Source organism: Papaver somniferum, chromosome 1, assembly GCF_003573695.1.
Source record: "Papaver somniferum cultivar HN1 chromosome 1, ASM357369v1, whole genome shotgun sequence".
NCBI lineage: Eukaryota > Viridiplantae > Streptophyta > Magnoliopsida > Ranunculales > Papaveraceae > Papaver > Papaver somniferum.
This window is the reverse complement of record NC_039358.1, coordinates 205780299-205808289: the sequence shown is the minus strand read 5'-3', so window position 1 is coordinate 205808289 and position 27991 is coordinate 205780299. Positions and strand designations below refer to the sequence as shown.

The following is a 27991-nucleotide window of genomic DNA, read 5'->3' as shown; positions in this document are numbered from 1 at the left end:
GTAAGTCTAGAGGCAGCCGGCGGGCGGAATTTGGAACAACAAACTGAAGACCAAGACGGCAGGGACTTTCACCTTTGTTTCCTGTCTTCTATTTGCTTCTTAATTAGAAAATTATTAATTAACGAATTGATTGAAAAATGGAATGAAAGTCAAACAAGAAATCTGAGACCCAAGAAAAGAAAGAAGATGAAATAGAGATATCAGAGAGAGCAGAGATTCATTCAGTCAAAAATCATCATCACCATCTCTCTCTCTCTGAATCTCTGTTTCTATTTCTTCTTCTTTCTCCCCATCTATCTATAATTGGATTTGGATTTGGATTTGGATACTAAAACCCACCACCAACATCAACAAAATCATCATCTTCTAATCTTTTGAATTCAAAAATCCCTCTCCTTGTTTGTTTTAATTTGGGATCCCTCTGTTGGCAACAATGAATTCTTCAAATCCTGGCACAAGTTCTGGAGGAGGAGGTGGATCTGGGGGTGGAGATGCTGCTGCTCACCCTAAAAGGAATTCTAAAAGACCCAAATGTAATTTCTTTTCTTCTTTTGTTTTCCTCCTTTATTCTTATTCTTGTAATAAATTTAGATTCTTTGAGAATTTTGTAAAGAGGATATACAAAAATACACATGATGTACTCAATTCAATTTAGGCTTTTCTAAATTTCACAACACACCATATTCCTATGATGATTGCTTTCGCCCTGTTTAACTTTACTTCTTGTCAATTTGGGTATTTTTGTGTTGAATACTAGTAGTAGTTGAACATGGTCATCAATTCCTCCTATAATTGTCTCTTTTTTGTTTTTGGTTTAATGTTGATTCATCTTACCATACTAAACTGATCATCTTCAACACAGAAATACCTCTAATGCCATGTATGTATGTGCTCATGGTGACGATGTTCAGATTAACTAGGGATGTTTTTATTTATCTTTTCATTCTTGAGAGATTATTGATCATCTTCTAATTCGTGTGTTACTCATCTTCTTTTCAGATTCAAAGTTTACTCAGCAAGAGCTACCTGCCTGCAAGCCAATTCTAACACCACAATGGGTAACTCTCTTTAACTCAGACCTCAGTACCGAAACGTTCTTTATTTCAAATGATTGATTTATGCTACTAGTACATCACTCATTGGGTATTCATTCATTCCTCACCAGTCAAAGCTTCTGACTATTAGGATGATATCTTCATGAATCTTAACATTGCCTCATTATTTATACAGGTGATCTCAGCATTCGTGCTTATCAGTGTTATCTTCATCCCCATCGGTGTTGCTTCCCTTCTCGCTTCACGAAATGTATGTTTTCTTAAAAATATATGTGTATCTGAACCCAAATGATGCTCTTAACTTTTGCGCAAATGTATATATTTTGATTTCTAACAATACCAATTACTTTTCTCTTCTTGTCAGGTTGTCGAAATTGTTGATCGGTATGAGACTGAATGCATTCCACAGGATCAGAGACATGATAAGCTCAGCTACATATATAACAAAAATGTCAGCAAAACCTGCACTAGAAAAATTACAGTAAGCTCCCATCCCTTTAGAAAAACCTATATAAACCCATGATGGGCAGCATTCCTGTTCTCTTTTTGGTAAGCTTTGATTTATAAAACTTAACTACTTTAAAATGTAGGTGCCAAAGCTTATGAAGCAACCTATATATGTCTATTATCAACTCGATAACTTTTACCAGAACCATCGCAGGTATGCTTTCATCAATGTTTTGCTATTTCACATACCTCTAATGCCAAGTCAAAGTACACATACATGAAAACAAAATAATAATAGTTTCTTGTGATGAACTTGGAATTGAGTATTGCATTTAGAAGTTCAGAAAAATGGGTAGATGAATAATGCCTGTGTTTATTTTTACTATCTAGGTGTTATTTTGTGACAAGTTATTGCCTTTGTATAATTCAGGTACGTAAAGAGTCGTAGTGATGCACAGTTAAGAGATCCCTCAAAAGAGAATGAAACAAGTACTTGCGATCCAGAAGCTAGAATTGATGGTAGACCAATTGTACCTTGTGGTCTCATAGCATGGAGTATGTTCAATGATACATACAGTTTCTCCCGTTCTCGGGACAACAAGACATTGGCGTTGAACAAGAAGGATATTTCGTGGAAGAGTGACAGGGATAGCAAATTTGGTGACAAAGTCTTTCCCAAAAACTTCCAGAGTGGAGTTATTCAAGGAGGAGCAGTTCTTAACGAAAGCATACCTGTAAGTGTTTCAACCCTGACACCTAATGTGGAAATTTAAAACTGCAGTAATTAAGAACTATTGATTCGCTACCAAATTTTGAACCCGAGAGAAAATATCTGATATTAGAAGAAAATTATTTCCTGCAACAGTTGAGCCAACAGGAGGATCTCATTGTATGGATGAGAACAGCAGCCTTACCAACTTTCAGGAAGTTATATGGGAGGATAGAGGAGGATCTTGTTGCAGGTGATACAATTGTAGTCACTTTAGAAAACAATTATAACACATATAAATTTGACGGGAAAAAGAAACTTGTTCTTTCTACAACAAGTTGGATTGGGGGGAAGAACGACTTTCTTGGGATTGCATATCTCACAGTCGGTGGGCTTTGCTTATTTTTAGCCTTGGTTTTCACCATTATATATCTAGTCAAGCCAAGGTGAGAACTAAACACTAATTATAACTAGTTTATTTTTCCCACACTTTAAATCTGATATCATCCACTGACTGTTGCGTTTTTCTTTTTGCTGCAGGCAACTTGGAGACCCTTCATACTTGTCATGGAATAGAAATCCTTCAGGGCACTGAGAACCCCTAGTAATTCACCCAAGTAGATGGATCACAGCCTGGCTGGATTCTTCAGAATGATAAATGTATCTATTATGTGTATTGGGAGACATAACTGACTTTACATGTATACTCTGGTTTGTTTTTGATTTCTTATAGAATTCTGGTAGAGTTCATCAAAATTTTACTTCTGAAGGGAGAATACTACAAAATGCATGTATAATTTCGGAGAGAAACAAGAGAGGAGTGGATTTTATAGATTTAAGAGTTGTTCAGTCTAAACTTTCATAAAATTTCCAGTTTTTGGGTGTACAAGATTTTACAGATTTAAGAGCTGTTCAGTGTCAAAAAGGTCAGCCGAATCTTGAGAAGAATTCATTTATGATTTACAATACTCTAAGTAAGATATTGGAAAGATATGTGCCCTCTGGATAAGAGGGATCAATTGGATGATCGCAAGCTGCGCCAGCTTGTCGTAAAACTGTGACTTTTTTACCTGCCATTGCAGCTGCACCCTGAGCAATTGTGTCGGAAAAAAAGAAGAAGAAGAAGAAGAAGAAGGAAACTTGTCAGTGATGGAATCCTGCCTGAAAACCACATAGATGTCTACTTATAATAGTCCCATGAAGCCACATCATTACTGATAACTAGATATCTTGCACTTGCCTGGATAGTCCGTAAGAAAGTTCCACTTTGTGTCATAGCTCCTGAACATGAACAAGTCATGAGAAGACCACCTCTCCTTGTTATTTGCATCGCTAATGAGTTTAGATTTCTATACATCCCAGATGCGCTTTGTAAAGCCTGGATCAAAACAGTATATATTAACCATTATACAAAAGTTTTCCTCAAACAACTAACTTAGAAACGAATCAAGATATAGAACATGCAAGAAAATAATAAGGGAAGAAGCAGCCAACCTACATCCTATCTGATACACTTGAAAATCCAAATTCATATCCTCCTACTGGACCATTATTATAAGAATATGTTTGTCACTAAATCACTTCATGTTCACCTTGTTAAACTTCTGCACGCCTATTTTACACGTGCAGAACAGAAGTTTGTGTTTTGCTGATACTGGGGGTTAACCCCAAAACTCACTGACTAAACAAGCTCTGGGGCAAACTGGTGATTGATTAAAATCTTATTGTAGTCTGCACCCTAGCAGTACTAAAGCCGATGCAACAGATTATTGTTCTCACATAATATTAGGCATATTTCACACAAAAGGTGAAGATATCGCTTGCCTGTTAGTGCCATGACATAAATGTCCATGAAATCAGTTCAACATGACGAGGAAAATGCACCAGCATGTAGTGTTTCTTTCAATTGCTGGCAATAGATAAATAGAAAACTTCATTAACATTCTTAGAAAGTTAAAATACCTTTTTGTTAGGTGCAAGTTTTGGGGGATCCAAGATGACCAAGTCCCATGATTCATGCCTAGAAGCAGCCCCCTTCATAAAAGCAGAAGCATCTTCTCTTACAAACGATATTCTCCGTGGATCTAGATTGTTAAGAAGGACATTTTCTTTTGCAAGCTCCAAGGCAGGCAACGAACTATCAACGCCTGGAGAAATATAGAAGGGAAATAATTCGTTAGCAGTTAGATTATTCTACGGTTGAAGGAACTAAAATCTCCACAATATAACTACTGTGATGCATAGACTACTGCTGTCACCCGTAGTTGTGATCTTTTAAAGTAATCAATAAGTATCCAAGAGCAAAGGCAGAAGTCTATCTAGGAAGATCAAAGGAAGCTCAACTCACAGTTCTTTAAAAAAGAAAAAACTAAGTGTATGCTATCTTATGAACTAACCAGAAGTGGGAACTTTACCTTCTTATTAATCAATTTTCTTGCAATTATTTCCAGATCTATAACATGATAAACCAGAAGTGCCTTCAGAGTTTACCTATGATATTTGTTGCACCGCCAACTGCTGCATTTAGAGCGAACCCACCACTATAGCAGCAAATGTCAAGAACGTTTTGACCCTCTGAAATTGATGATATGAATTTACGGTTCTCGCGTTGGTCAGCATAGAATCCAGTTTTCTGACCTTCCAGTGAGATTGAGTATGAAATACCATTTTCCATAACCTGTTGGAACCCGGGAGTGTCATATGAGAATAAGAACTTAAACATTGAGAGTAACATATAAGATTATAAGATTTGAATCATGTGAACAATCAAAATAGTCTGGGAGCCAACTATTCTCATGGAAAAGTGAACCAGCGATTGCTGAAATCATACAGATGGATGATATAACGACTAGACTGTAGGTAGTGTTATGGGTAAGTTTGTTGAAAGTGGTAGTTGAGGTCACTTTCAGGAAACAAGTGACCTGTGAGCAACTTCAGTTATGGGTCTGGTTTGTTTTGACACAAGCCAGAAAGCATGATCAGTCCATTTAGATCTAAAAGCTTCAATCAAAGTGCTAGTAGTGCCAACATGATAAAAGAATGTTTCTACCTTCACCGTTTGAAGATCAGGAGATGCAATGGAGTCCCCTAGATCTGTTAATTCCAATCCTTCTTCTTTTAAGATGTCAGCAGATGGTCTCCATTTTATATGCTTAATTTCATTGATTCTACGGATATAAGACTCTATCTCTTGTCTGTACTTCTCTACCCAAGCAGCAGATGATGCTACTACAGCCAACTCTCCGAAAACGTCAACAATTAGGCCTGATAATCTGCATCAAACATGGAACTGACCTTAGACATGCATTTAGAAAGCACCGGCAGGATGAGTGCACAAACATGATTTGCCTCAGCGAACCTAGTGTATTGGAACAATGCTATACAAATACTGCACAAGGGAGGTCAGTAATACCTGTCTCCTTCGCTATTTACAAGACGGTAAGCATTTGTATGTGCAGAGGGGAGCCCCAAAGCTTTACGTAAATCAATAGCTGCCCCGATTCTTGTTTCTAAAAGTCTACCCATATCCAATGCACTGGATGGATCTCTGAACCATATAGAAAAAACCATCAAAACACACTAGTTTTAGAGTTTACAAGAAAATTGGGAAAATACTGAAACAGAAGTTACCTAGCTGCCTCGTCTTCTAATTGCATTAGTCGAACACAAAACATGGAGACAGAATTGTATAAACCCCACCCAATGGGTTTTTCGGTTCCATCTGCTACAAGCACGATATCACCAGTCTTTGGTGGTGGTCTGCCGATTATCCTATCGACGGCACCACTATACACCATGGGACTTCCATCACGGAAGAGCTGTGTCTTCCCTTTTTTTAAGACAACCTTGGCAATACCTATAGAAAAAAATGGAGCAATTTATTTAATAAAAACAAAATTCAGTGTAAGGAAGGGTGCATTGGTCAGCTCAGCTGTGTTGTGTTCCCTGAGTACTTCAATCAAATACTTGACATACACATCCCAATAAGATATAAGAAGACTTTGAACTAGGAGTGTTCCAAGCTTAAAAAATGCTAATAATAATTGATTATTCATTCATACGATGGATGGATGATAGGGTGGGTATATAGTATACACACGAAATTGTAAATGTAAAGAGAGATGTAGACCTGGTTTGTGGTTGGTAGCAATGTCTTGGAGGGTTGTGATGTAAGCAGCAGCAGCAGTAGTAGGAGCAGAGTGATGATGAAGAGAAAACGTTCTTAATAAACCATTACGGCATGATGATAACATCATCGTCTCTCATTAAGTAGAGGTGAAACAGGGATAAGCTGAGCTGAGACAACAAACAGTACGATGTCCAGAGAGGGAGGGAGGGAGGGAGAAAATTAGAGAGAGACACTGTTACTATCGTGGTGGGCTTATTCTGTGAGCCTCTTTTTTTGTTTGGACTTTGGACCTTTTACAGAAAAAAAAATTGAGCCTGGGATGGAGATTTTGGATAAACAAATGTTGCCTTGACCTTGATTTGACATATGACTTGACCTTGACTTGACATGGCATGCCATGCCAATAGGATAAGGTTGTCTTGGATATGATTAACACCATATAGGTGTCTGGATACTAAAAGTAAAAAGCGAAATTTGCTTTATAAAAAGTTAATTTATTTGTTTTTGAAAAACGAAGGTATCCAAATATATCTCAATTTAAAACTTTTCCACCTATAAGTCCTTTTTCCGAAGGTGATTGTTTATGAACTGAGTCGAGACAATACAACGAATCGGTTCACACTTTGTGTGATCGTTTATGGATACGAGATCGAGACAATACGACAACAAGATAACTTGCGTGATTGACTATGGATACAAGATCGAGACAATACAACAACGAAGTATGATTACTTGATAATAGGTTCGGACTTAACCAAACACTATAGAATTGCTATCAAGTAATTAGGAATCGACGTTTGTGTATTTTACTTCTAATTAAAATAAATCAATTATAATTGCGGAAATAGAAAAGTAAAAGACACAACAAGATTTTGTAAACGAGGAAACCGTAAATGCAGAAAAACCCCGGGACCTTGTCTAGAATTGAATACTCTCAGAATTAAGCGGCTATACAAAATCTAAACCAACTTCGTATAGTTGAGACCAAGCAACTAAACCTATAGTTCACCTAGTTCCCTCAGTATCCATGCGCCTCCAACTTGCAATAAGTCATGCACTTGGAATAATTCCTTTGGTTCGTATTCCAAACAGTAAAGGAACAACAAATCTGCTCGGTAACAACTCTTTTCAAACAACGTGATATGAGTTTGACAAAAGGTTCTTCCGTTTATCCCAATAAACTCCTTTGTCGGGTTCTTAGATCAATCAATTTAACAATCACCAAAGTAATTGTTTAGACTATGAAATCAATACTATGAGTCACAAAGAAATGTATTGATGCCGATCTACGCAACTAATCAATCCAATCTATCAAAAGATATACCGATTATAATTGGATCCCCAGCCGATCAAGTTTTGTGCACACCAAAGATTATGAACTCAAATAAGAAATCTTTTTTGTCTTCAAATCTTCTTAGATCTCCAATAAACACCTGTACACAAACAACTTGAATCTCTTGTGATCAATCACACACAGAACGGAGTCTGTTAACGATGGATTATCACAAGACGTCTTTAGATCTACAAACAGTCTAAAGATCCCCGTGGATACTTCGATCTAGTTTGAGTGAATCTTATATCAGAAGAGAAGATTCTCAAGCATAAACAAACTAGGTGCAATAAAAGTTCACCAACCGTTAGTCAATCAAATCAATCGAAAACTAATAAAAAACTGCAATTATCTAGTTTCCCACCAACAGTACTCGTAGAGCTTCTCAATTCCAAAGAAGTCTTTAAAACGAGCGGTCGTAAGAAATTTCGCCTAATTAGGTTACTTTCCTCTCCGAATAAACGGCTCCACCAATAACAACACAACTAGGTAGTTTTGCTGGCTCTGAGGATTAGTTTGCTCGAAATGCAAACTTCAATATTTATAGACCAAGGAAGTTTGGACACCAAGGAATTTCCAAAACCGGATATTCTCAAAGATATGCAATAAAGCCAAAATCGATTTTCATAATTCCTGGAAATGCTCTGTTCAAATATTGACTGAAATCTTAGTGGAAAATCTCCAATTAGTAATGCACATTACCAATTTTTATTTTCTAAAGATATGCATTTAATTGCTGGAAATTAAAAGCATATAAAATTAAAAACCTTAATTAAAAGATTCTCAATTTATTTCGATTCGGGATTCTCCTTTAGTTATTAAGGAATATCTTTGAACAATAATAGATAAGAATTAATGCACATGTTCAAAGTATGTCGACATCTTTACTTTGTAAATCCTTTTTCATATTTACAATCTTGGAACCGATTTGCCATACTTCCAAACGAGTTTAGAATTGGTTCATTTGATTTCCAAGAACTATGTGATTGATCAAAAACATTCAATCACCATTCATGGGTTTAACGGTTCTACCAAATACAATGTTCGGTTCTACCTCCAAGTGGCTACTAGGATCGGTCACACTATTTTCCATAAAATGGCTAACTAAGTACCAGGATCGGTTACCACTATTTATGGTACTTACTTGTGATCGGTTGCACAAGTTATAGGATCGGTTACACTAATTACTAAAACTTGTTAACCTACTACAAGGATCGATTACGCATCTTGTGAAGTCCCACCAAGTTCTTGGATTGGTTACCCAATCACTAGGAATGGTCACACCAATTACAAATATCGATCATACCATCTCAGGTGATTACTTAAGATTGGTTTCACTAATAAAAGTCATACCGATACATAAGTCAGGAATTGTGAATAGCTTACCAAGATACATAACACAAGTTATGAGCGGTTATACTAAATACACATATTGGTAATCCAAAGATTTGCAATGAATACCAATACCAATAAGCCTAGCGATTTTCCTTTCGATTCACAAAACAAGTTCATGAATTGTACTTTCTTTAAAAGAATGAAACATTGTTTCCTATGACGAAATCTTCAACCATACCCATACACATAATCACAATAGCATTCATACGATTATGTCGATGTTTTACATACGAAGTTCAAAAAATAGGCGTTATACTGCGTATTATAATTCCTTAATACTACATCTAACTAGAGTATCATCATTCACAACTTCGCAGTTATGTTTTCAATATCGCATGACTTGAAAGATACGTGAGGAATGAAACAGTTCAAGTCAAAATATTACTAACCTCAAGAGGAAGGATGATGTCGTCGATGTAGCTCTTTACTTCTTCACATTCTTCAAGTCTTCGAGTAATACTTGTAAGTCTCATATCCTAATAACTTTCTAGCTAACCTATACGAAGTTGACTCTAGTAAATAATCAAGCGACTCTGTAAATGAGTTTTGGTTCACTAAAATATGACAACCAAACTTGACATACCAACGCTTGGTGGGTTCACCCGAGCAATGCTCTAACAACCTTTGAAATTATGTTTCCAAACTAATTTATGATTTTTTGCTTTTAGAAGTCGAAACATGACTTCTGAACTGGTATCCCAATAGTCTATGAGGCTAATAACCTAATGTATGGGACGTTGGTGGACTTCACATAGAAGAGAAATTGTGTTGAAAACCTTCATTTTACAGTCACAACGTAAAATTTGATATAAGAACCATGCTTTATGACTTACCAAGACAATCCGAAAAATTGGACAACTACAGTCAGGGTTTTATTTTTCATAACTGGACTCCACTTATATCTTCTTAATTGTGTCGAAACAAGATTGCAAGTCACTTATAGCACGACGATTCAGGTAACGTGTGTCACTGCAGAACTTCTCGTAAATACTCTGCCAGATATGGAAAATCAATAACTTTGTCGATTTACCCATCCGTTTTTCACTTTTTTTAATGAGAGCAGAAGATTTGTCAATCCCATAATAATTGCCTTTAGGGAGTGAGCACCATGATTTAAAATTCTATAAGGAATATAATTGCGCTTATAGTTTTTGATTTTTGAAACAATAATTCTTTTAAGAACATGAACAAGAATTATTATTATTAGTTTGATTTTATATATACTTTTTTTAAAATGTAATAAGTTATATGAAAATCAGATAGCTCGCCCGTTGAGTAACCACATCGTCTCTAACTAATCCACAGATACTAGAACACCGCTGTTATGATAGGGAGGGCCGACCAAATAAAAACGAAACACCGCTGATTTCATAACGCGTTATACATCATTTTTTTGTTGGGATGATATTCTTAGACATATACATCGTTTTATTAGTTGCATCGGAAAATTAGTTGATGCATAAACCAAATTATGGTCGCATAATGTGTTATGCACCATTTGTGGTGGTTTGCATAATTGTACCTAAAAGAATAAATATCTCCAAATTTTTTGTAAAAACTCTAAATTGATATTGTTGTTTGTACTCATTTGTCATGATTTATAAAAGGGGATACCACTATTAGCGGGGGTGATACCAATTGAGCGATCTGACGATCAGGATATGTTAATATTTGTTTGTCCTATATGAATTGGTACACCCCGCCAAGTAATACTGGTATCCCCTTAATAAATACCGCGTTATGTAGCTTTTTTAAAAGATTTCCAACTAGATAAATTTATTCTAGTTTTCTTGCCAATTATACCCTTGAAAAAATAGGATACATGAGTTATAATTATTGGACTAAAGGGAGGGGTTGTTATGTGCCTAGTGCCTACGTGTGTGCTATGTGTATTATTAGATAAATCACTTGTGCAGTTATCTTGTAATTATGGAATTTGGAAGATATGTAAGCAATTTCTTATAGGGTATATATATTTGGGTGTGATGTAACAATAAAAAGTTATGAATTGAATTATGAATGTTTGAGAGTTCTTCTCTGATTAAGAGTTTGATTACACTCGAAATAATCGTTAGGAGATCTGGCGTCCTTTAAATGATGCCGGAGGTATTGATGTCCCTCTAATGAGACCATAATCAGTTCTTTGTCATAATCTTCTTCACTTTGTAGGCGAAATCAAGACGAGTTATGCAAGTACATAAAAATTGGTATCTAGAGAAGGTTTGTGTATTCTGCAAAGCATAAGGTTTTTCGTCTTCCGCTCCATCTCTAGAAGTTTGTTCCACTGAAGTGTTTTTTTACATGGCAATATCCGATCTTATGTTTAATGTTTAGGTCTTAGTTTTTGGTTAGGAAAATATTGTAAGATTTTCGCTGGTTGCTTTTGTTAGATTCCTTATCAACAAGCCTGTATTTGCTCTGTTCAAGTAGGAAGAAAAAAAGATACTTCAAGTATCATATTTGGTCTACAACTTGATATATCTTGCTCGATTTTCTCCAAGTGTTTCAAAACATTAAAACACTGTTTCTAACACTATTTTTATTCAAATACTTCGAAGAATATTTTTGCTAGAATTCCTTTGATAAAAATTATCTAAAATTTAGGTTTGAGATAAATTTGCTAGTTTGTTAGTCTCTTGTCAAAAAGTGATGAAAAATACAGTATGTTCTAAAGATTTTATGTATTGGGCTCTTAATAGCTTAAAGGGAAATCAAAGAAGAATTTCATAACATGGCAGAATCAAAATTGTTTGTCATTCGTACCAATGGTATGGTTTTCAAAAGGAGGAAAAATTTACACTTCTTAGAAGTCCAGATCAATCTGCATTGTCCTCGTCGCCAAGGAAATATGGATATACTGAAGAGGGTGGAACCTTACATTACTCACGGGTCTTCTAACTTGCAGAAATTAAAAGATTTGATTTGCAAGAAAAACTGCGAAAGATTAATTAGCAGAAAACACGTCTAACAGACAACAACCAAACCAAGCAAACAATATTGATGTTTACAACCTTGAGGACAAGGTTGTTTATATGGGTGGTGGAGTGTTATGTGCCTAGTGCCCACGTGTGTGCTATGTGTATTATTGGATAAAAGCACTTGTGCAGTTATCTTGTAGTTATGGAATTTGGAAACTATGTAAGCAGTTTCTTCTAGGATATTGTATATATATAACATAAAAAGTTATGAATTGAATTATGAATGTTTGAGAATTCTTCTCTGATTAGGAGTTTGTTTGATCACACTCGAAGTAAGTGGTGCCCTCTGAATGATGCCAGAGGTATTGGTTCAAGACAAGTTATGCAAGTACATGACATGAGCATTTTCGGGTTTTTGGTATTATTCACATTTCCAATTTTTTTTATCAAGTTGTACATTTTTGTTAGGCTTCATTTTACACGATGAGCATTAAAAAAGAAAAAAAAAAAGATTTTCTCCTTCGGGCCCGTCCGGTCCGACAATTATTCACCCCTGACCATCAATGAGACGATAAAGAAGAGTCAAATCACATAGTTGGTCACTTTCTTTTCTTTTTAAAAACCAAAAATTGGACAAATGATGGGCCATTTGGGATGGTCATAAATCAGCAATCACGACATCGAAACACATGATGTAGGCTAGCCAGCGAAACAAATGAAGTCAGTCCACGCAGAGAATCTGAGAGAGTTGGTGAGTGAATAAGCCAAGCAGTGGCATGTTACTCGTGGATGTACTTGATTAGTGAATTGTCACACTCACATGTGCAGCAGATTGCAAGTGGCAGTTTTATAATCCAACTAATCTCACCTACTCTGTCTTGTTGTTTAGTTTAGACTCGAAGAAGAAGAAGAAGAATTTAATCTTCTTCATTACGATAGAGTCATTGTTTATTGATATCCAAGGAAATCAAGACTAATAATAAGTGATAGAATCAATCAGGAAGACCCTGTCTGTCTGTGTGAGTGAGTAAAGAAATATGGAGGCGGTATCATCTCTATTAGGGTCTGTATTTGGTGGTGCTAGTAGTGATTCAGCAGCTACTATAACATCCATATTCATTTACCCAATCAAATCATGCAAAGGCATCTCTGTTCCTCAAGCACCAATCTCCTCGACTGGTATGTCGAACTCTCTTTTCAATCAATCATCTGCAAATCTCCTAATTTCACTTCTCATCTCGTTTCTTGCTTTATTACCCTTTTTCAATATGTAATTAGTAGCCTTGCAACTAATTTGTCCGGTGTTTTCAAAGATATTGCTGCTATTCAATTTACATGGTCTCCAAATTTTTGCATGTATTATTATATTGATTGAGGTACCCTCAGTTGTGTATTTGATGCACACCTCTCAGCTGAGATGCTAGCGCAATTGACCAGATGAGATGATTGTATTGGCCTCAAACCACAATTTCTTATTTCAATCTTTGAAAATTTTCTAAATATCTTTGTAGGATTCCGATGGGATAGGCAGTGGGTTGTTGTAAATGCTAAAGGAAGGGCATGTACCCAAAGGGTTGAACCAAAACTTGCACTTCTGGAGCCACATCTACCAGCCGATGCCTTCAATCAAGGATGGGAACCAACTCATTCTTCCTATCTAGGTACTACTTTGATTCTTGTTTTAGTCCCTAATTCAACTGCTTTCGTTAATCTCAACTTCTGTAACTGCATCCATCGTTGACAAATTCAAATGCATTGTTCATCTGTAAATGCATCCATCATTGACAAATTCAAATGTCCATCTGTAAATGCATCCATCATTGACAAATTCAAATGTTCATCTGTAAATGCATCCATCCTTGACAAATGCAAATGCATCGTTCATCTCTAGACTCAACGTCATGTCCTCAAAGTCTTAACTTTGAATTTATCTCTTGCAGTATTAAGGGCCCCTGGGATGGAAGAACTTAAGGTTTCTTTGACCAAAACTTGTGACGTAATTGATGATATCACTGTGTGGGAATGGAATGGTTCTGCCTTGGATGAAGGAGATCAAGTATCCGAATGGTTGTCCAATTATCTTGGAAAACAATATCGTTTAGTTCGTTTCAATACAGGTATACATAAATCCTCCTCTTCAAATTGTGGCAGTGAGTTGTGAATACGGTTAATTATCATTTGTAATTAGTAAATATGACTTGACTTGTTCTAGCTAGAGCTACCTAACTTGCATTGATGTGCAGATGCTTTAAAGATTAAGGGTGTCAACCATTTTATGAACATATTTTAGTGCTGCTTAATTGTTGCAGCATCACAAAATAGGGTCGTAGATCCCGAGTATGCTCGCAGCAACCAGTACAGAACCATGTTTCATGATGAGTATCCATTCTTGTTGGCATCTCAGGTTAGACTAAGTCAGCAACAAAATTATGCAGTGAAACTGAATTTACCAATACCCAAACATTATAATGAACTAATACAACTTTTTTACAGGGATCGCTGAATGCATTAAATGAACTTCTCGAGGAGCCCGTGTCAATTAATCGTTTCAGACCCAAGTTTGTAGTCAAGTGTTTTACCACCTGTGATTTTTGTTAAGTAAACTTCTTGTCCACGGATCTTTGTAATTTGCTTCCTGTTGATATTTTCCCAGCATTTTGATTGATGGCTGTGACCCATTTGCGGAGGACTTGTGGACAGAAATCAAAATAAACAAGTCAGTTTTTCATGGTGTTAAGTTATGTGCACGGTGTAAGGTAATCTACTTGATTCCTATATTTCAATTTTAATTTGAAAGGTGGTATTCTGTCCTGGCAGCTAGCTTTTCTTTGCTGTTATTGTTTGGATTCTGACAATGCATATATAATAGTATATCCCCTGGCACAATTTTATGTTAGCGTGCTTTCATGTGGAGCTTCTTGTTGTAATCAGGTACCTACAGTAAATCAAGAGACTGGGATCTTTTCAGGCGCTGAACCAACTGAAACACTCATGAAGTTTCGGTCAGACAAAGTCTTGGGTCTAAACAAAAAGCAAGCAGGGAAGGTGAGAACGTATAAGTGAACAAATATCTACCCACTGTTGGAGTTGCTGAACCCAGTAGCTTACATACATGTTTATTCAATGGATCTGCAGGTTTATTTCGGGCAGAATTTAGTCTGCAGGGACTCTCTAACTGAAGGAAAAGACAAAGTTATTCAAGTTGGAGACCCTGTTTATGTTTTCAAGAAGGTGTCCTCATCCGCGGAAGCCGCTGCTTGATATATCGAATAGTCTTTATTCTACTTGCAACTTCTGTAACATTTTGAAGCAAAAATGGTTTGTTTTTCATATTAAAAAAACCGACTTTTTGAAACTAGAAATGTAAGAATTCAAAGTTAATGATTAAGGTTTTGCATTGACGCCTTTCAAGTGTCATCTGACACATCTAGCATAAAAGGGAAGCCAAAATCAGCTAAAGACACTTAAATATTGCTAGCAACTACAACAATCTAATTTAGGGTGAAACACAGTGAAGTAGAACACTGTGTGCCAACTTAATCTTATGGACATACAAAAACAAAGCAGTACAAGAAAAGCTTCACATCCAGGATTTCAAAGCTTTGCCCATCTTTCTTGTGAGATACTGAGCTGAGTTGACAGCACCAGCAGACAATAATCCTGCAAAAGCTTGTCTAGCACTTGATACCATAACTTTACGCCTCAGCACCTTTCGCAGACAATCTACAGTCTCTTCTCTTGAGCCGATTACAACTTCACGTATCACTCGACCTGGAAACAGATTACAATGTCAGAACCAAACATCCCGAAGAGTAACAACAATAGCTTGTAAAACATGATGGCACACATGAGAGGTTGAATAAGGGCAACCTCTGGTAACTGATACATAATTACATACATTTATCAAAATCACCAAAACACGAAAATCTCTAAACCTGGGTAATCCTTGCAATAGGCATAATTGACATGATACTTTCTTTCATACCTGAGTCACTGACTTTTACTTCATCTCCTAATCTCATCCCCATTCCGCTTCGGACTGATGAAGGTAGAGAAGAAACAAGAGAGCGGGTTGCAGGTAAAGCACAGTCCTTTTGCCAAAATGAAACAAAAACTAGTTAATAACCGATGGATCAAGGTTATATGATTTTTGTAGAGGGTCATTAAATTTCCAAGAGTAAGCGTTTGTTCAAACCTGAGCTATTTGTACTTTAGGATCACTGGACGATGAGAATCTCAACAAGTCTTTGGCAGCATATTCATCGACAAATGGCTTGTAACTCTTTTGAAATAAATCAAATTGCCCTTGAACAATTCTTTTCACCTGTGGCAGATAATGTAGATGACATTATAAGCATGGAATCGACAATTATCTAGACAAACACTGCCAGAACGAATACCTTGTTCTTGTCCTCTGCAAAAAACATTCGCAAATCACCCATATAGGAGAGGCTACAGATTTTAGCATAAAGATCTTCCTGCATCAGAACAGAGAGAATACATGAATTTTATTCAAGTAGTTCTTTTTCCAGACTGAATGAGAACCAAGATCAAACCTCACTAAATTCTGATGGCAAAAGAAGAAGTGCAGTAGAAGTCGCGGCTCTCAGATTATTCAAGTTCAGATTTTCAATGTCTATACTGTCTGCAAGTATATGAACCTGACAGGGAACAACATCTATCATCATAAAGACTCTTCCAAATGCCAAGCATCTTTAAGAAAAAAATCGTTACACATAAATAGACATACCGGTTTCTGCAATCTCCCACTTAAGTAGAAGCTTTCCCAGTTCAAAAGATCATGTACCAAGTTATGCATTCGAACAACACCATACTTGACCATCTGTGTTCCTCCAGTGAGGAATAGGGATATTATAGGATTAACGTGGTAAACTTTGTTACATTTCCATACATAGGACAAAGTTCTCATGCCGATGAGTTGAAAGATCAGTACCTTGTCTTCCCAAGTGACATATGGGTTAAAGTGCACTCCAACTCCAATGCTCTCAGCAATTCCCGTAATCTAACAAGGCCAATACAACCGATCAAATATGTGGAACTGATTAATTACCTATGTTTTGTGAAGGTTGGGATGAGTAAAGAGCTTTGAACTGAAAATTTGACGACACGCAGAGGATAAATGGGCAAAAAAGGAGTACCACTTTTGCTCCGCCAAACTGCATCATCCATGAGGCATAGTGATTCCTATTCATTTTCAAATTCTGCAATTCACGACCAGTTTCAATTTGGATCCCCAACATCATCAGTTTGGGATCTTTCAGTTATCTCCTACTGAAACAGTTGATTTCCAAAAGTTACCTGATCATGCCACTGCAAGGGATCCGACACTCCTATAATGTAGTCTACCATTGAACTCTGAACAGAAAAAAGAAAATTTCTAGCTGCATAAAGAAACACCAAAGAAGTCGAACAGACAAAAGTGGTAGTCAAAAAGGAAGGCAAGCACAAGAGAAGAAACCTTGTCATTGTTGTTTGGAAGGAGAGACGATCCATATGAGCAACAGAAGTCGACAGGAGGAAGAATATCTAGCAAACCTCCAAGCTCCTTTTTCTTCTCCATTAATCAATAGAACCCAAAGCCCTTTGCTTTGATCAAAATTCTACAAAGATGTTAACTTAGAAACATGAATTAGAATAAAATTTGGTCTCAGGCTTAAAAACATGACAGAGGAATTTGCTCAAACACATTAACTGCATGATAAGTTTTTCAACCAAGTAAATTTGATTTCGAGAGGACAAGACTTACCAGATCACAGAGTTAGGAGCTGTAGATTTTGGGTTTAAGACGACACAAATTTGAGTGACTTTGAATTGGAATATATTCTCCGCGCCTACAGTTAGGTTAGATGAGTTGATTCGTCCGATCCAATTTTGTTTGGTCTAGTTTTGGGTTAGTCCAGTTTGCCACCGACTCTTCTTATATTTGGGGACCAGGTAGAAAATCCATGTAAAAAGAGTAACGTTTTTATTTCTTAATTTAATTTAATATGACAACAGAGAACTGGATTCTGTACAACATTATGAGGATACCAGAATCCACCAAAGTCATCAAGTTTACAACATGTAAAAGACTGCAGACTAACAACTACAACTACATTCAGCTTCTAAGCGTCGTCTTTGGGTGGAGCTGGTGGTGAACTGTATGAATGAATCTTCTTCAAGTGATCCGCGACAACCTAACTCTGTCCACCACTGAACATTAAACTTTGGTATAATTCTCTTTTTTATTTTGTAAGAAAACTACTGCTTCTATGCCTTTTCTGAAGTAAGCCAAGTTACTGCAGCCTCTAGATCAGGAAGTACGGGTGCACCTGAATCCCTCCAGCTTTGAGCGTCAGGGGTCTTAAATCTATCCAGCAGTAGTCCATGCATCCCCAGACTTGTAGCTGGAATGTAGTCTTTCCTCATGCTGTCACCTATGTGTAACACTTCCTCCGGGGGAATGTTTCCAGCTCTCTCGAGGGCAATCTCGTAGATTCTTGGGTTTGGCTTTTCCACACCTTCGAGTCCAGAGAAGACACCAAAATCCCATTCCGTTCCCTGAGTACAGAAAAATCCCTTTAGTTCCCATCCAAAATATTTTCAGTAGAGAGGTACATACGCCAGGAAACTGATTTTAGGACTAAGTTGAAACCAAACGAGTTAAACGAATATTGTTTCATTAATGGAGCAGATTAGTTTACCTTGTTCAAACCCAAGGATGGAAGGATGACGTCCTGGTAGCGGTATTCTGCATTGCTCACAATCCCAACAATGAGCCCCTGTTTCCTTGCCCATCTAAGAAATGGTTGGGAGTCTGGGAAGATGGTATAAGGTGCAGCGGAACCAAAAGTTGAGTATATGCGTCTGAAAACCTTCTCAAATGTCTCTTCGTCATAGTCATAACCTGCCTGTTAAACAATCTCGATTTTATGTTTTTGAATCAGAGTGGAAAGCTACATAACAAATAGACTTAGTTGAAGATAACTTAAGACTTAGTACTCCATATCTTACCTTAACAAATGAGTCTCTCACACATGTCTTCCACCAGACAATGTTGGGCATTTTAGCTGCATGACCAAAACAAGGGTACTGCTTTGCCATGTCGGTGTATGCAATTTTAAATCCCTCGTGCATGCGTTTGTAGTCTGGGCAAGGCAACCCAGCAGATTTGGCAGCCATACAGTAGTAATCTCCAAGTTGTCCTTTGTAAGCTATAAGAGTACCAGTGACATCGACAGTGATACAACGTAACCTTGACAAGATAGACATTTTTGAGTCTAGGAAACAGACAACTTGTCGTCTATATTTCTACCAACAATAACAAATGGTTCTTGTATTTCTTCTGTAATTCAAGTTACCCTTACTTTTCAATTCATCAAACCCTGGACATCAGCAGCATTGAGTAGATTTTATTAGAACCTTGTAGAGATCAAGCTAGTAAGCAATAATAACTCCAACAAAGGAATGAAAGTCATTAGCTGAATACATTGAATAAAAAAGAATAAACGTGGCAGGACACAAATGTAGCTGCATTAACATGGACAGAAACTATCAATACAATTGCAACAGAGGAATTCACAGTACTTGTTTGTGAACTTGAACAATGTGACAGATAGGTCTATTGTTTGAATTTCAGCGTTCCTACTGCACACCAGTGTAGCTCATTCCAGCTCAATTTTAGTTTACATATGTGCATGGTCTTAATCCAAGAAGAAGAATAAGTAGCAGTATAACATGAATGGTACTAATATAACCGCCTAATCAGAGTCAAATCCTACTAGTCTTGTAAAGATGGCATAGACGGAATAACCTAGGCAGACAGGACAGATATACATGAGACTAGGAAAACATCCTGTCTATAACTAATTCTGAATCAATCAGCTCAAGATGGCAAAAAACCCCAAGAGGATGTGAGTGAAATGTAGTTTCCAGTAGACCCTCTGAAAATAAATAAAAACCTAGGGCATAGACTCTCTCAATCCATTGGATTAGATCGATGTCTATCTATCCCAGCATAAAAGAATCCATTACAACAAATAAATACATCTTATTGTTTTTCCTAAAAAGGCATCAATTAAAACCACCACACCACCAAGAGGATAGAATAATAAGAAATGGATAAGCTTCACCATCGTTACAGTATCCATCCAGTAAAAATTAAAGAGCCAACCTCATAAACCCAGAATCAAAATTAAAGGAGACACACATTCCTTTTACATACATACAAAAATGAGATGATGAGTGCAGAAACAAGTAAATCAATCTAACAATAGAAATAGAAAAGATGTAGAAACCTTACTGACTTACCCAGAAGAAGAAGAAGAATGAATCTAGTAGTCTAGTCTAGCGGATTAGAAATAGAGAGAGTGGCATCGAAGAAATCGCCTAGATTGGAATTACAAAGGCTCCATTTCTATTGTTTAAGTAAAAGAATTTATAGATAAAAAAAAAACTCCTCTTTCTTTACTCTATGTAATAATAACTTGTTCCAGGGAAATTCTTAAACTTTTCTTATTACAGTTGAAAGTTGAGCCTCCTCTTATGTTAAATCAACAGCGGAAGTTTTCTTAATCAGTGTGAAAGGGACGAATGGATCAACGGTTTGGATCTTAAGGACGATGTTTTCCTCAGACTCACTCTTCAAGTAGAGTTTTCTTTTCCGGTTGTTGTACTTGCACAAGACAAAAACTATGGACGGGATTCCGCTTACCTGCTGCTGCGGTATTTTTTTATTTTTTATCATAAGCTAAGCAGGTTTTCAGAATCCGATTTGGACACGACTCACCGACTTTGGGGTGACCATTCTCGAAGTTCCCCAAAAACCAACCCCTAAGTCTCCCACCACATCATTTCGTTCCCCGTCTTTTACTACCATTTCTTTTAAGTCACGATTATTATAGGCTGGTCCGATACATATTTAGAAATTGGTTTTTGACGTCTCAAAACAAATTTCGAAATGATTTCTAAAAGTAATAAAATTTCATTTCATGTGATTTGTTTCTTACTTGTCTTCGTAACTTCTCTTTCTGGTATCCAAAGTCAATCCAGTTTTACTCGTTTGTCCTCCTCCTTTTTCCACTTCAAATGTGCCATGACAAAAGGGGAACAAAATGATGTGGTATATTATTAATCATTCAATTAGCCATCTTGGTTAGTTATAACTTATAAGTATTTTTAAATTATCTATGTAATTACTCGCGGTTCATCGCTCATTCAACCGACCGTAAAAAGATAATTTAGAGCATGGATTTCTTCCCGTGGCTGTACTAAAAGAATGAAAGGGGAAATTCTGTTACTTCTGAATGAATGAAACAAGGTGATCGATCCTACCATTATGTACCAGTTCAAGCGCCATATTTTTAGGAAATAAAATTACGTGTGAGAATTTTTTTATCTAACGGCATCACGACTGATTAATAGAGAGAATATGATTAGTTGTGATGATACTTGCGATACACTTGATATGTTAAAAACTTGTCTAAATCATGGCATACCTCCATTAGGGTCCTCCTAAGGGAGTAGTAATATGCAAAATCTAAATGCATACTAGCAATTTATGACGATAAAAAAGAAGAAGTTAAAGCTGAGAAAGATCCAATTTCTTTACTGGAAGATCTGGTTAAACTTAAGCAGGTATGGAGACTGAAGGCCCCAATTGAAGATGAGAAGACAAACAACAAGATATATGTAAGGACCCTCGAGCTCGTCAACGTTATTAGACCGGTCAAGTATCGAATTAGTCGATAATAACTCGATTAGTTTAACACAAACCATAATTAATAGGAATTAATCTAACAACGATCTAGATACGAAACTAGTACCATTAGTTAGATCTCGAAAAGTTATGCGAAACAGACTTCTCGAACGTGTCATCTGGATATCGGATGAAGAAGATATCATCAAATTTGTTGAAGGGAAAAATAGTTATTTTGCAGTTAACCGACCTGGCTTCCTTTAACGTTTGGGTGGGTGCCTTTATCATGGGTCGTTGGACTCATCACCCTAACGTGTCGAGAGAAGATAAACTCTCCTTTATTTTTTTCTTCTTCTTTCTTATTCTTTTTCTTCTTCTCTCTTCTTCTCCTTTCTCTTCTCTGTTCTTCTGTTAAGATTTGTGAGTTGTACACGAGGATTTATCGAATAGAATCAGATAATGATGATGTGTAAACGGAGATGAAGATGAAGTTGTTAAGAGTTATGAAGAAAAGAAGAAAACGATTTGACAAAGAAACCGAATTTAGGGTTTTAATTTAGAAGTTGGTCTTCTGTGGATTTGAGATGTGTATCGAGTTACTGATAGATGAATTAGAAGAGGGTTGTTGTTTAATTGATGTTATTGAGTTGTTCTGATGATTGAATCAAAGTTAAGGTTTTCATAAGAAGTTCAAGGAAGAATTAGAAGATGAAGAAGATGATGATCGAGAAAAATAGAAGATGGGTTGGACATGAATTAAGATTAAGGTTGAAGAATTGATTTAAATTAAGAGTTAAGGTTGTGTTTCTATTTGAGTGAAGATTTTGGGAATTGGCTGTGATTGAAGCAACATATGGGGTTTTTGGTGTGGATTGAAGTTGAACTGGAATAACTAAGACGATGGATTAGTCTTAAAGTGTTGGGCTGGTATTTGAGGTAATTGTTCCTCTCTGTGATGTTTTTTAAGTTATGCAGTTATGTTAAAAATCAATAGTATTATCTGTGTTTGAATCTGTATGGTTTGGTGAAGGTGTTGATTTAGTAATTTTGATATCGAGTAGGATGTTATAATGTTGGTGGTTGTGGATATGAGTTGTATGAGCTGTTAGTATGAAATGGAAATGGAGTTGGAATTATAGGTGGTAACTAATGCTGGGTTGACGTAGGAATGGAACACTAGAACTGGTTTGGTTGTGGTGGTTTAGGTTGATTTACAGAGAATTATATTGATTATGATTAACTGGACAAAAGAATGGTGTTGGTGAATTGTAGAAGTTGTTGGTGTGGATGCAGATTATTTTAGTGTGAAGTTAAGTTGAACTCTTAGTGGTGTTGGTGTTGTTTGTGATGCTGATGATGCAGGGGACATCAGTGAATGGTCGAGGTGCAGAGTTATTGAGGTGTGTGTGTGTGTATATATCTATTTATGGTAGTGTGTATGGAACTGGAGTTGGAGATAAGGTTTATGTAGTGGATTGATTGTGCTTGTGGAGACTCTGGAAATTGCAGTTCATGATATTGGTGTTAATGTTGTAGAAATTAGTTCTAGCAGTGATGTTAGATAGAGTTGGTTGAGTTTGGATTGGGTCTGAGGAACTGATATGGAGGAAGTGAAGAGCTGGAGACGATAAATATGGAGTTGGGTTGCTGGAACAAGTTGTGGTTGGTTAATTGGTGGGCATTTGTTGAGTTGCAGATATAGCTAATGTGAGTTTAGGGATTAAACTGAATCTAGTGGATGATTAATGTTGATGTTCAAGTTCAGACTGAGTTACATGAAGGTAAGTTGTAGCTAAGATTAGTGGAAGTGTTGTATGGGATTATCAGATGAAGTCTGGAGATGGTTTTGTTAGTTAGAGATGTGTTCTTGGATGTAATAGTATGGCTTGAGGGCAGTCTCTATGAAGGCTTGTCACTGCAATTGCAGGTAAGCTGGTTTGTGATTAAGAATGTACTTGTGAAGTTATTTGTTTTCAATGTATTGCTATTTGAAATTTATAGTTAAGAGTTTTGGGATTGCACAATGTATGTGCATTAGTGTTCTTTGGCCTGTATAAGTGTTTTGGCCTTGTGCCATTCAATCTAGTCATGTATCTGACCTTAGCTGACTTAGTCCATCTGACTGAGTCTAATCGGGTTTGACCCACTGAGTCACTAGTCTTGACTCGTTGACCAATTACCCTGGACTTGACCTTGACTGGACGTGGACTGTTAGTTGACCCATTTGACCGTCAGTGACCGTTAGATTGACCCAGTTGGGTCAGGTCTTGTGTAGTGGGCCGGACTAGTGGGCCGTGCCGGATCAGGCACATGGGCTTAGGCTTAGGGCCAGCAATCTTATTTAGTGTTTGGACCACCTATGGTCTGAATTAGCCTTTGGTTTAATCTACAAAGTTGTAGATGTTCATTAGGCTTAGTTATTGGATTATAGAATCATCCCAATTGAATTAGTAACTCTTAGATATGCTAAAGATAGATAATAAAAGATATAAAACCATAAGTGGACTTAGAATCATTAAATGGACTTGTATGTTTCTTGTGTGAGCCATTTTGGCTAGATTCTTAGAGTGTTTGTGTGATTAATAGTTAGTTATTAACAACGATCGATTCGGAGGATGAACCAGTGCATCGTGGATCTCGAGGTAGGCGTGGCTTGTCATCAAAAGAGGTGGGAATACATTTGACTCTTTGATAATCATTGTCGTTTCTTTTACAAAAGGTTATGTTTTACAAATTCATGTATTTTCTGTCTGTGCATTTCCATGCTTTGTTTAGTTTGTATTATGATATTTCTATTAATCTTTCCGCGGTTTGGAAAGGACTTGTAATGTTTTGTTGTCGTCATGAATTGTTATGGGAAATAATAATTTCCACCTGTGGTATATAGGATACGCTCCTTCACATTTATACCTAGAGATTTTATGATATATATGTCGGCAGTTTGTGAGTTCGGAGTTGTCGACATCCATACAAACTATTAGGTGTGGATTTACGAGTTCGGAATTCACAACCATATTATACATTGTTTGAAGAAGGAGTTTGTCCGTATACATGTTTGTATATTTCAGTGACTTGGTCACTTTTTAATGCTTGGGAAAACATTATTGTTTTCCAAATCTTGCCTTTGATTACTTAGAAATTAAATGTTAATTATTTCCACTTTCAGTTTCAGAGACAGATCAGAGTTGCGCAGCGAAAGCTGAAGTGTTGATTTTATTAGCTGGTTAACTTCTGTTATGTTGTGTATTCTATTTGTAAACCATATGACTATTATTTATGTATCATTTGAGAGAAGCGTTTGTATATATATATTTCAGAGTGGGGCTAGTTTTGGGTTAAGATTTATAGAAGATTTCTCAATTGATTGCTTAAGTAAATGGTTTGGTTTCTTAGTGTCTCTGTATTTAGTTAATCTCTTGGTTTAATCAGATGTTAGCTTTGGGGGAACTATAATATATATACTTTAAGCTAATGATAAGGTAATGGATCTCGGAAACAGGATGATGAGCGTAAGATCTTGAGGGCCGAACAGTTACAGTTAGAAGAAGAATTGGTTAAAATGCATTCCTTCTTAGAGGAGGCTAATGATTAAGCAAAACTGGATGAACCATCGAGTGATAAAGATGTTGCTTTTGTGGATTCTATTATGGCCAATTCTTCTAATTCACTGAGGAAGAATTCGCTTTTGTTGTTTGTAAAATCTAAGAAAGAGACAAAGGAGTTAGTGGCTGCTATTAAGTTAGCTCTGGCAAAGAAACATGATGCAAATAAAAGGTTAGTGAAAAACAATAGTCTTTCTAGGGTTTTGACTGAGACGGTCAGCGTTGACTGGCGATTTTCTAGGGTTTCAAAACCCCTTTCTTCTTCTCCGTCCCATCCATGGATGAGGGGGTTTCTTTACCTTCTTCCTCTCCAAATCTCATTGATAACAACAGAAGATTTCAGGGTTTTTATGGGGAAACTGATTTTCCTCCTTTGAATGGTGCTTTGGAATCGAATTGTGCTTCAGTGGAAAGTAATGGGGGGTCTTCAAATCATAGTAGCAGATGGAGTAATCCTCTTCCAATCATCAGCTCTTCTACAACAACAACGAAGCTAGCTTATGTAGAACCCAAGAAGATCAATGGGGAAACTTCTGCATTCTTCGATTCAGGTGAAGTCAAACCTAAAATTGAAAATTGTGCTTCTTTAGTTTTTGAGTATTTTGTGGGGCAGAGTTTGGATTTTAATTTTGTAAAAGATAAATTAATCTTAAATTGGAAAACTAAGGGAGACTTTTCCATGACTATCCAAGGCGAAAATGTCTTTCTTTTTAAGTTTGTACAAGAAGAAGATAGAACAAGGGTGTTGGAGGATGGTTCTATTGACATTGCTAATCGTCTATTCGTAGCTAGACCTTGGTCACCATTTATTGAACAACAGATTGCTTCAATTCGTTCAATCCCAATCTGGATGAACCTAAGAGATGTTCCTATTCACCTTTGGAATGAAATGGGATTTGCAATATTAGGTAGTGTAGTTAGCAGACCTATTATGACTGATTCTCATACAGCTATGAAGACTAGGATGAATTATGCGATAATATGTGTCGAAGTTGATATAGATTGCACTTTTCCAGCTGAGATTCCTTACAGAATTGACAATGAAAAGTTTGTGGTGAGGGTAGAGTATCCATGGAAACCCCCCTCGTGCTCACACTGTAAGATTTTTGGTCACCCTAGTGGTAAGTGCAAGCTTGCACCTAAGAGTGCTAAAACAAATTGGTCAGGAGAGAATGAAAGCAGAGACATTGACGTGGAGAATGAGGCAGAGATCTTGATTCTAGAATTTTAGCGAAGAAGATTCCGGATCAAGTATGTGTGGGTAAAGGTGATGTTGACAATGTAGAAATGTCTACAAACATTGCGACTACTAATGCTCCTTTTGAGTTTCTTAAGAAGAAGAAAGAAAGATCAAGGAAAACCAACGAAATTATTTCGGTTGAGGAGACCCAAGAAGGTATTAAAATGGATATAAATGCTCAACCGGTCATGGAAGGGGCAAGTACCTCATCCACCGACCCATCAGTTCCTCCCGGCTTTGAAACCCACAATAGATTTCAGGCCTTGGAAGAAGAGGAGGGGGTTGCCACTTCTCAATTAGCTTTGGAAGACTCAGGAATAAGCATAATGAAGCCATCATCGTCCGAGCCAATTCCTGAATCTTCTAAGAAATTGAGGTTAAAAGCTAAAGCAACAAGTATGTTCCCTACTGGTACTTTAAGTACAAAAAAGAAAAATTTCCAAAAATCCGGAGTCCCTAAAATAATATCAACAACTAAGCTCTTGGATTTTGGTTCTTTATGGGGATTAGACTTTCCCCCTCGGAAAATAGATCGTCAAGACATGTTTAATGATCTTGCGAAAGATCATGATGATTTATCCATAGATGATGTTGAAGAGCATTCTACTTAATAGTAGGAAGTATTCTTTTTCTCCGTTTGCAGTTTGCTTCTTGAATTTAAGGTTCGACAAGTTGGGTCCTCTGCTTTTGATCTTCTTTGTGTTCTTAGATATTTTCTCTTTAGTTTGAGATTTATTGTACTACTGTCTCTTTGAGTTTTTGCTCATCTGTAGTTGTATCCGCCTGCACACGACTTGTGTGCTTTTAATCTATTCTCTTTGATCGATCAAAAAAAAAGAAACATGGTGCAAATGAGGCTTTCAACAAGGCCATACAAGCTATTATTAAGATGAAGTTGTTAATACTGGGGATACACAACAACAAAAGTCTGATGCAGACTTGGGTAAAAAAAAATGCAGGAATCAATAGATAAAATTTGGTTCTGGAGCAGATTTCTGACGAGCGTTCAATATACATCCAATTTTACTTGAATGAGCGTTCTAAGTTAAGTTCTACAAAATAAATATTCCTTAGTTCAGTTCCTTCTCTCCCATGCTAACAAAACATTAATTCTTCGCAGTTGATTTCAAAATACTTCAATTGGAAAACAGCAATACAGACAACTCGCAGTTTCCATGGTCAGGTTGTCCTGGAAATTAGAAATATATTTAATTAGGGAGATGAGGATAGTGATACCGAAGGTGTACATCAGATGGCATGTGATACTGATGTTGAAGGGGAGGAAGCTTATGATACAATGGTTCCGAATATAGTGCCTCAAACTCAATCTAAAACTAATAATAATGATAAATTAAATGTGTATGACATATCAAGGTGAGAATGAGATGATCCTAAAATGAGACATAAATTGAAAGTTGATAAGAATGCAGACCGAAAGGCTGGAGAAAGTGCCAAAAAGTGTAGCAGAG

At 36.7% G+C, this 27991-nt stretch overlaps 5 protein-coding genes across 6 annotated transcripts; 2 read left to right on the top strand and 3 right to left on the bottom strand.

Moving 5' to 3' along the window:
* The first annotated feature begins 10 nt into the window (after positions 1–10).
* Positions 11–3106, top strand: LOC113313681 (ALA-interacting subunit 3-like). Its single transcript, XM_026562478.1, has 8 exons — positions 11–533; positions 1000–1058; positions 1231–1305; positions 1420–1536; positions 1646–1716; positions 1933–2236; positions 2368–2657; positions 2752–3106. The coding sequence occupies exons 1-8, from the start codon at positions 434–436 to the stop codon at positions 2804–2806; spliced, it is 1071 nt and encodes a 356-aa protein (XP_026418263.1). The 5' UTR covers positions 11–433; the 3' UTR covers positions 2807–3106.
* LOC113313673 (ribosomal RNA large subunit methyltransferase I-like) lies at positions 3009–6580 on the bottom strand. Its single transcript, XM_026562470.1, has 8 exons — positions 6341–6580; positions 5842–6067; positions 5624–5758; positions 5261–5483; positions 4702–4888; positions 4174–4358; positions 3452–3589; positions 3009–3300 (listed from the first exon to the last, which is right to left on the bottom strand). The coding sequence occupies exons 1-8, from the start codon at positions 6465–6467 to the stop codon at positions 3172–3174; spliced, it is 1350 nt and encodes a 449-aa protein (XP_026418255.1). The 5' UTR covers positions 6468–6580; the 3' UTR covers positions 3009–3171.
* Positions 6581–12853: 6273 nt separating this feature from the next.
* Positions 12854–15400, top strand: LOC113313705 (mitochondrial amidoxime reducing component 2-like). The gene is made up of 8 exons (XM_026562504.1): positions 12854–13162; positions 13495–13644; positions 13924–14100; positions 14293–14387; positions 14477–14541; positions 14637–14739; positions 14915–15028; positions 15119–15400. Exons 1-8 carry the CDS (start codon positions 13021–13023, stop codon positions 15242–15244), a joined length of 972 nt encoding a protein of 323 aa, XP_026418289.1. The 5' UTR covers positions 12854–13020; the 3' UTR covers positions 15245–15400.
* LOC113313691 (phosphatidate cytidylyltransferase, mitochondrial-like) lies at positions 15354–17878 on the bottom strand. Of its 2 annotated transcripts, XM_026562488.1 has the most exons (11): positions 17751–17878; positions 17463–17604; positions 17303–17359; positions 17143–17205; positions 16938–17006; positions 16734–16826; positions 16540–16644; positions 16384–16461; positions 16179–16307; positions 15969–16074; positions 15354–15754 (listed from the first exon to the last, which is right to left on the bottom strand). In XM_026562488.1, the coding sequence occupies exons 2-11, from the start codon at positions 17562–17564 to the stop codon at positions 15564–15566; spliced, it is 993 nt and encodes a 330-aa protein (XP_026418273.1). In that variant the 5' UTR covers positions 17565–17604; positions 17751–17878; the 3' UTR covers positions 15354–15563. The 2 variants fall into 2 exon arrangements, with proteins under 2 accessions (XP_026418273.1, XP_026418280.1); XM_026562495.1 differs by lacking the exons at positions 17463–17604; positions 17751–17878 and having other exon boundaries at positions 17143–17188; positions 17303–17358.
* A 68-nt stretch (positions 17879–17946) lies between these two features.
* On the bottom strand, positions 17947–20458 carry LOC113313663 (haloacid dehalogenase-like hydrolase domain-containing protein 3). The gene is made up of 4 exons (XM_026562460.1): positions 20294–20458; positions 18998–19368; positions 18688–18894; positions 17947–18544 (listed from the first exon to the last, which is right to left on the bottom strand). Exons 2-4 carry the CDS (start codon positions 19253–19255, stop codon positions 18254–18256), a joined length of 756 nt encoding a protein of 251 aa, XP_026418245.1. The 5' UTR covers positions 19256–19368; positions 20294–20458; the 3' UTR covers positions 17947–18253.
* Positions 20459–27991: the final 7533 nt, after the last annotated feature.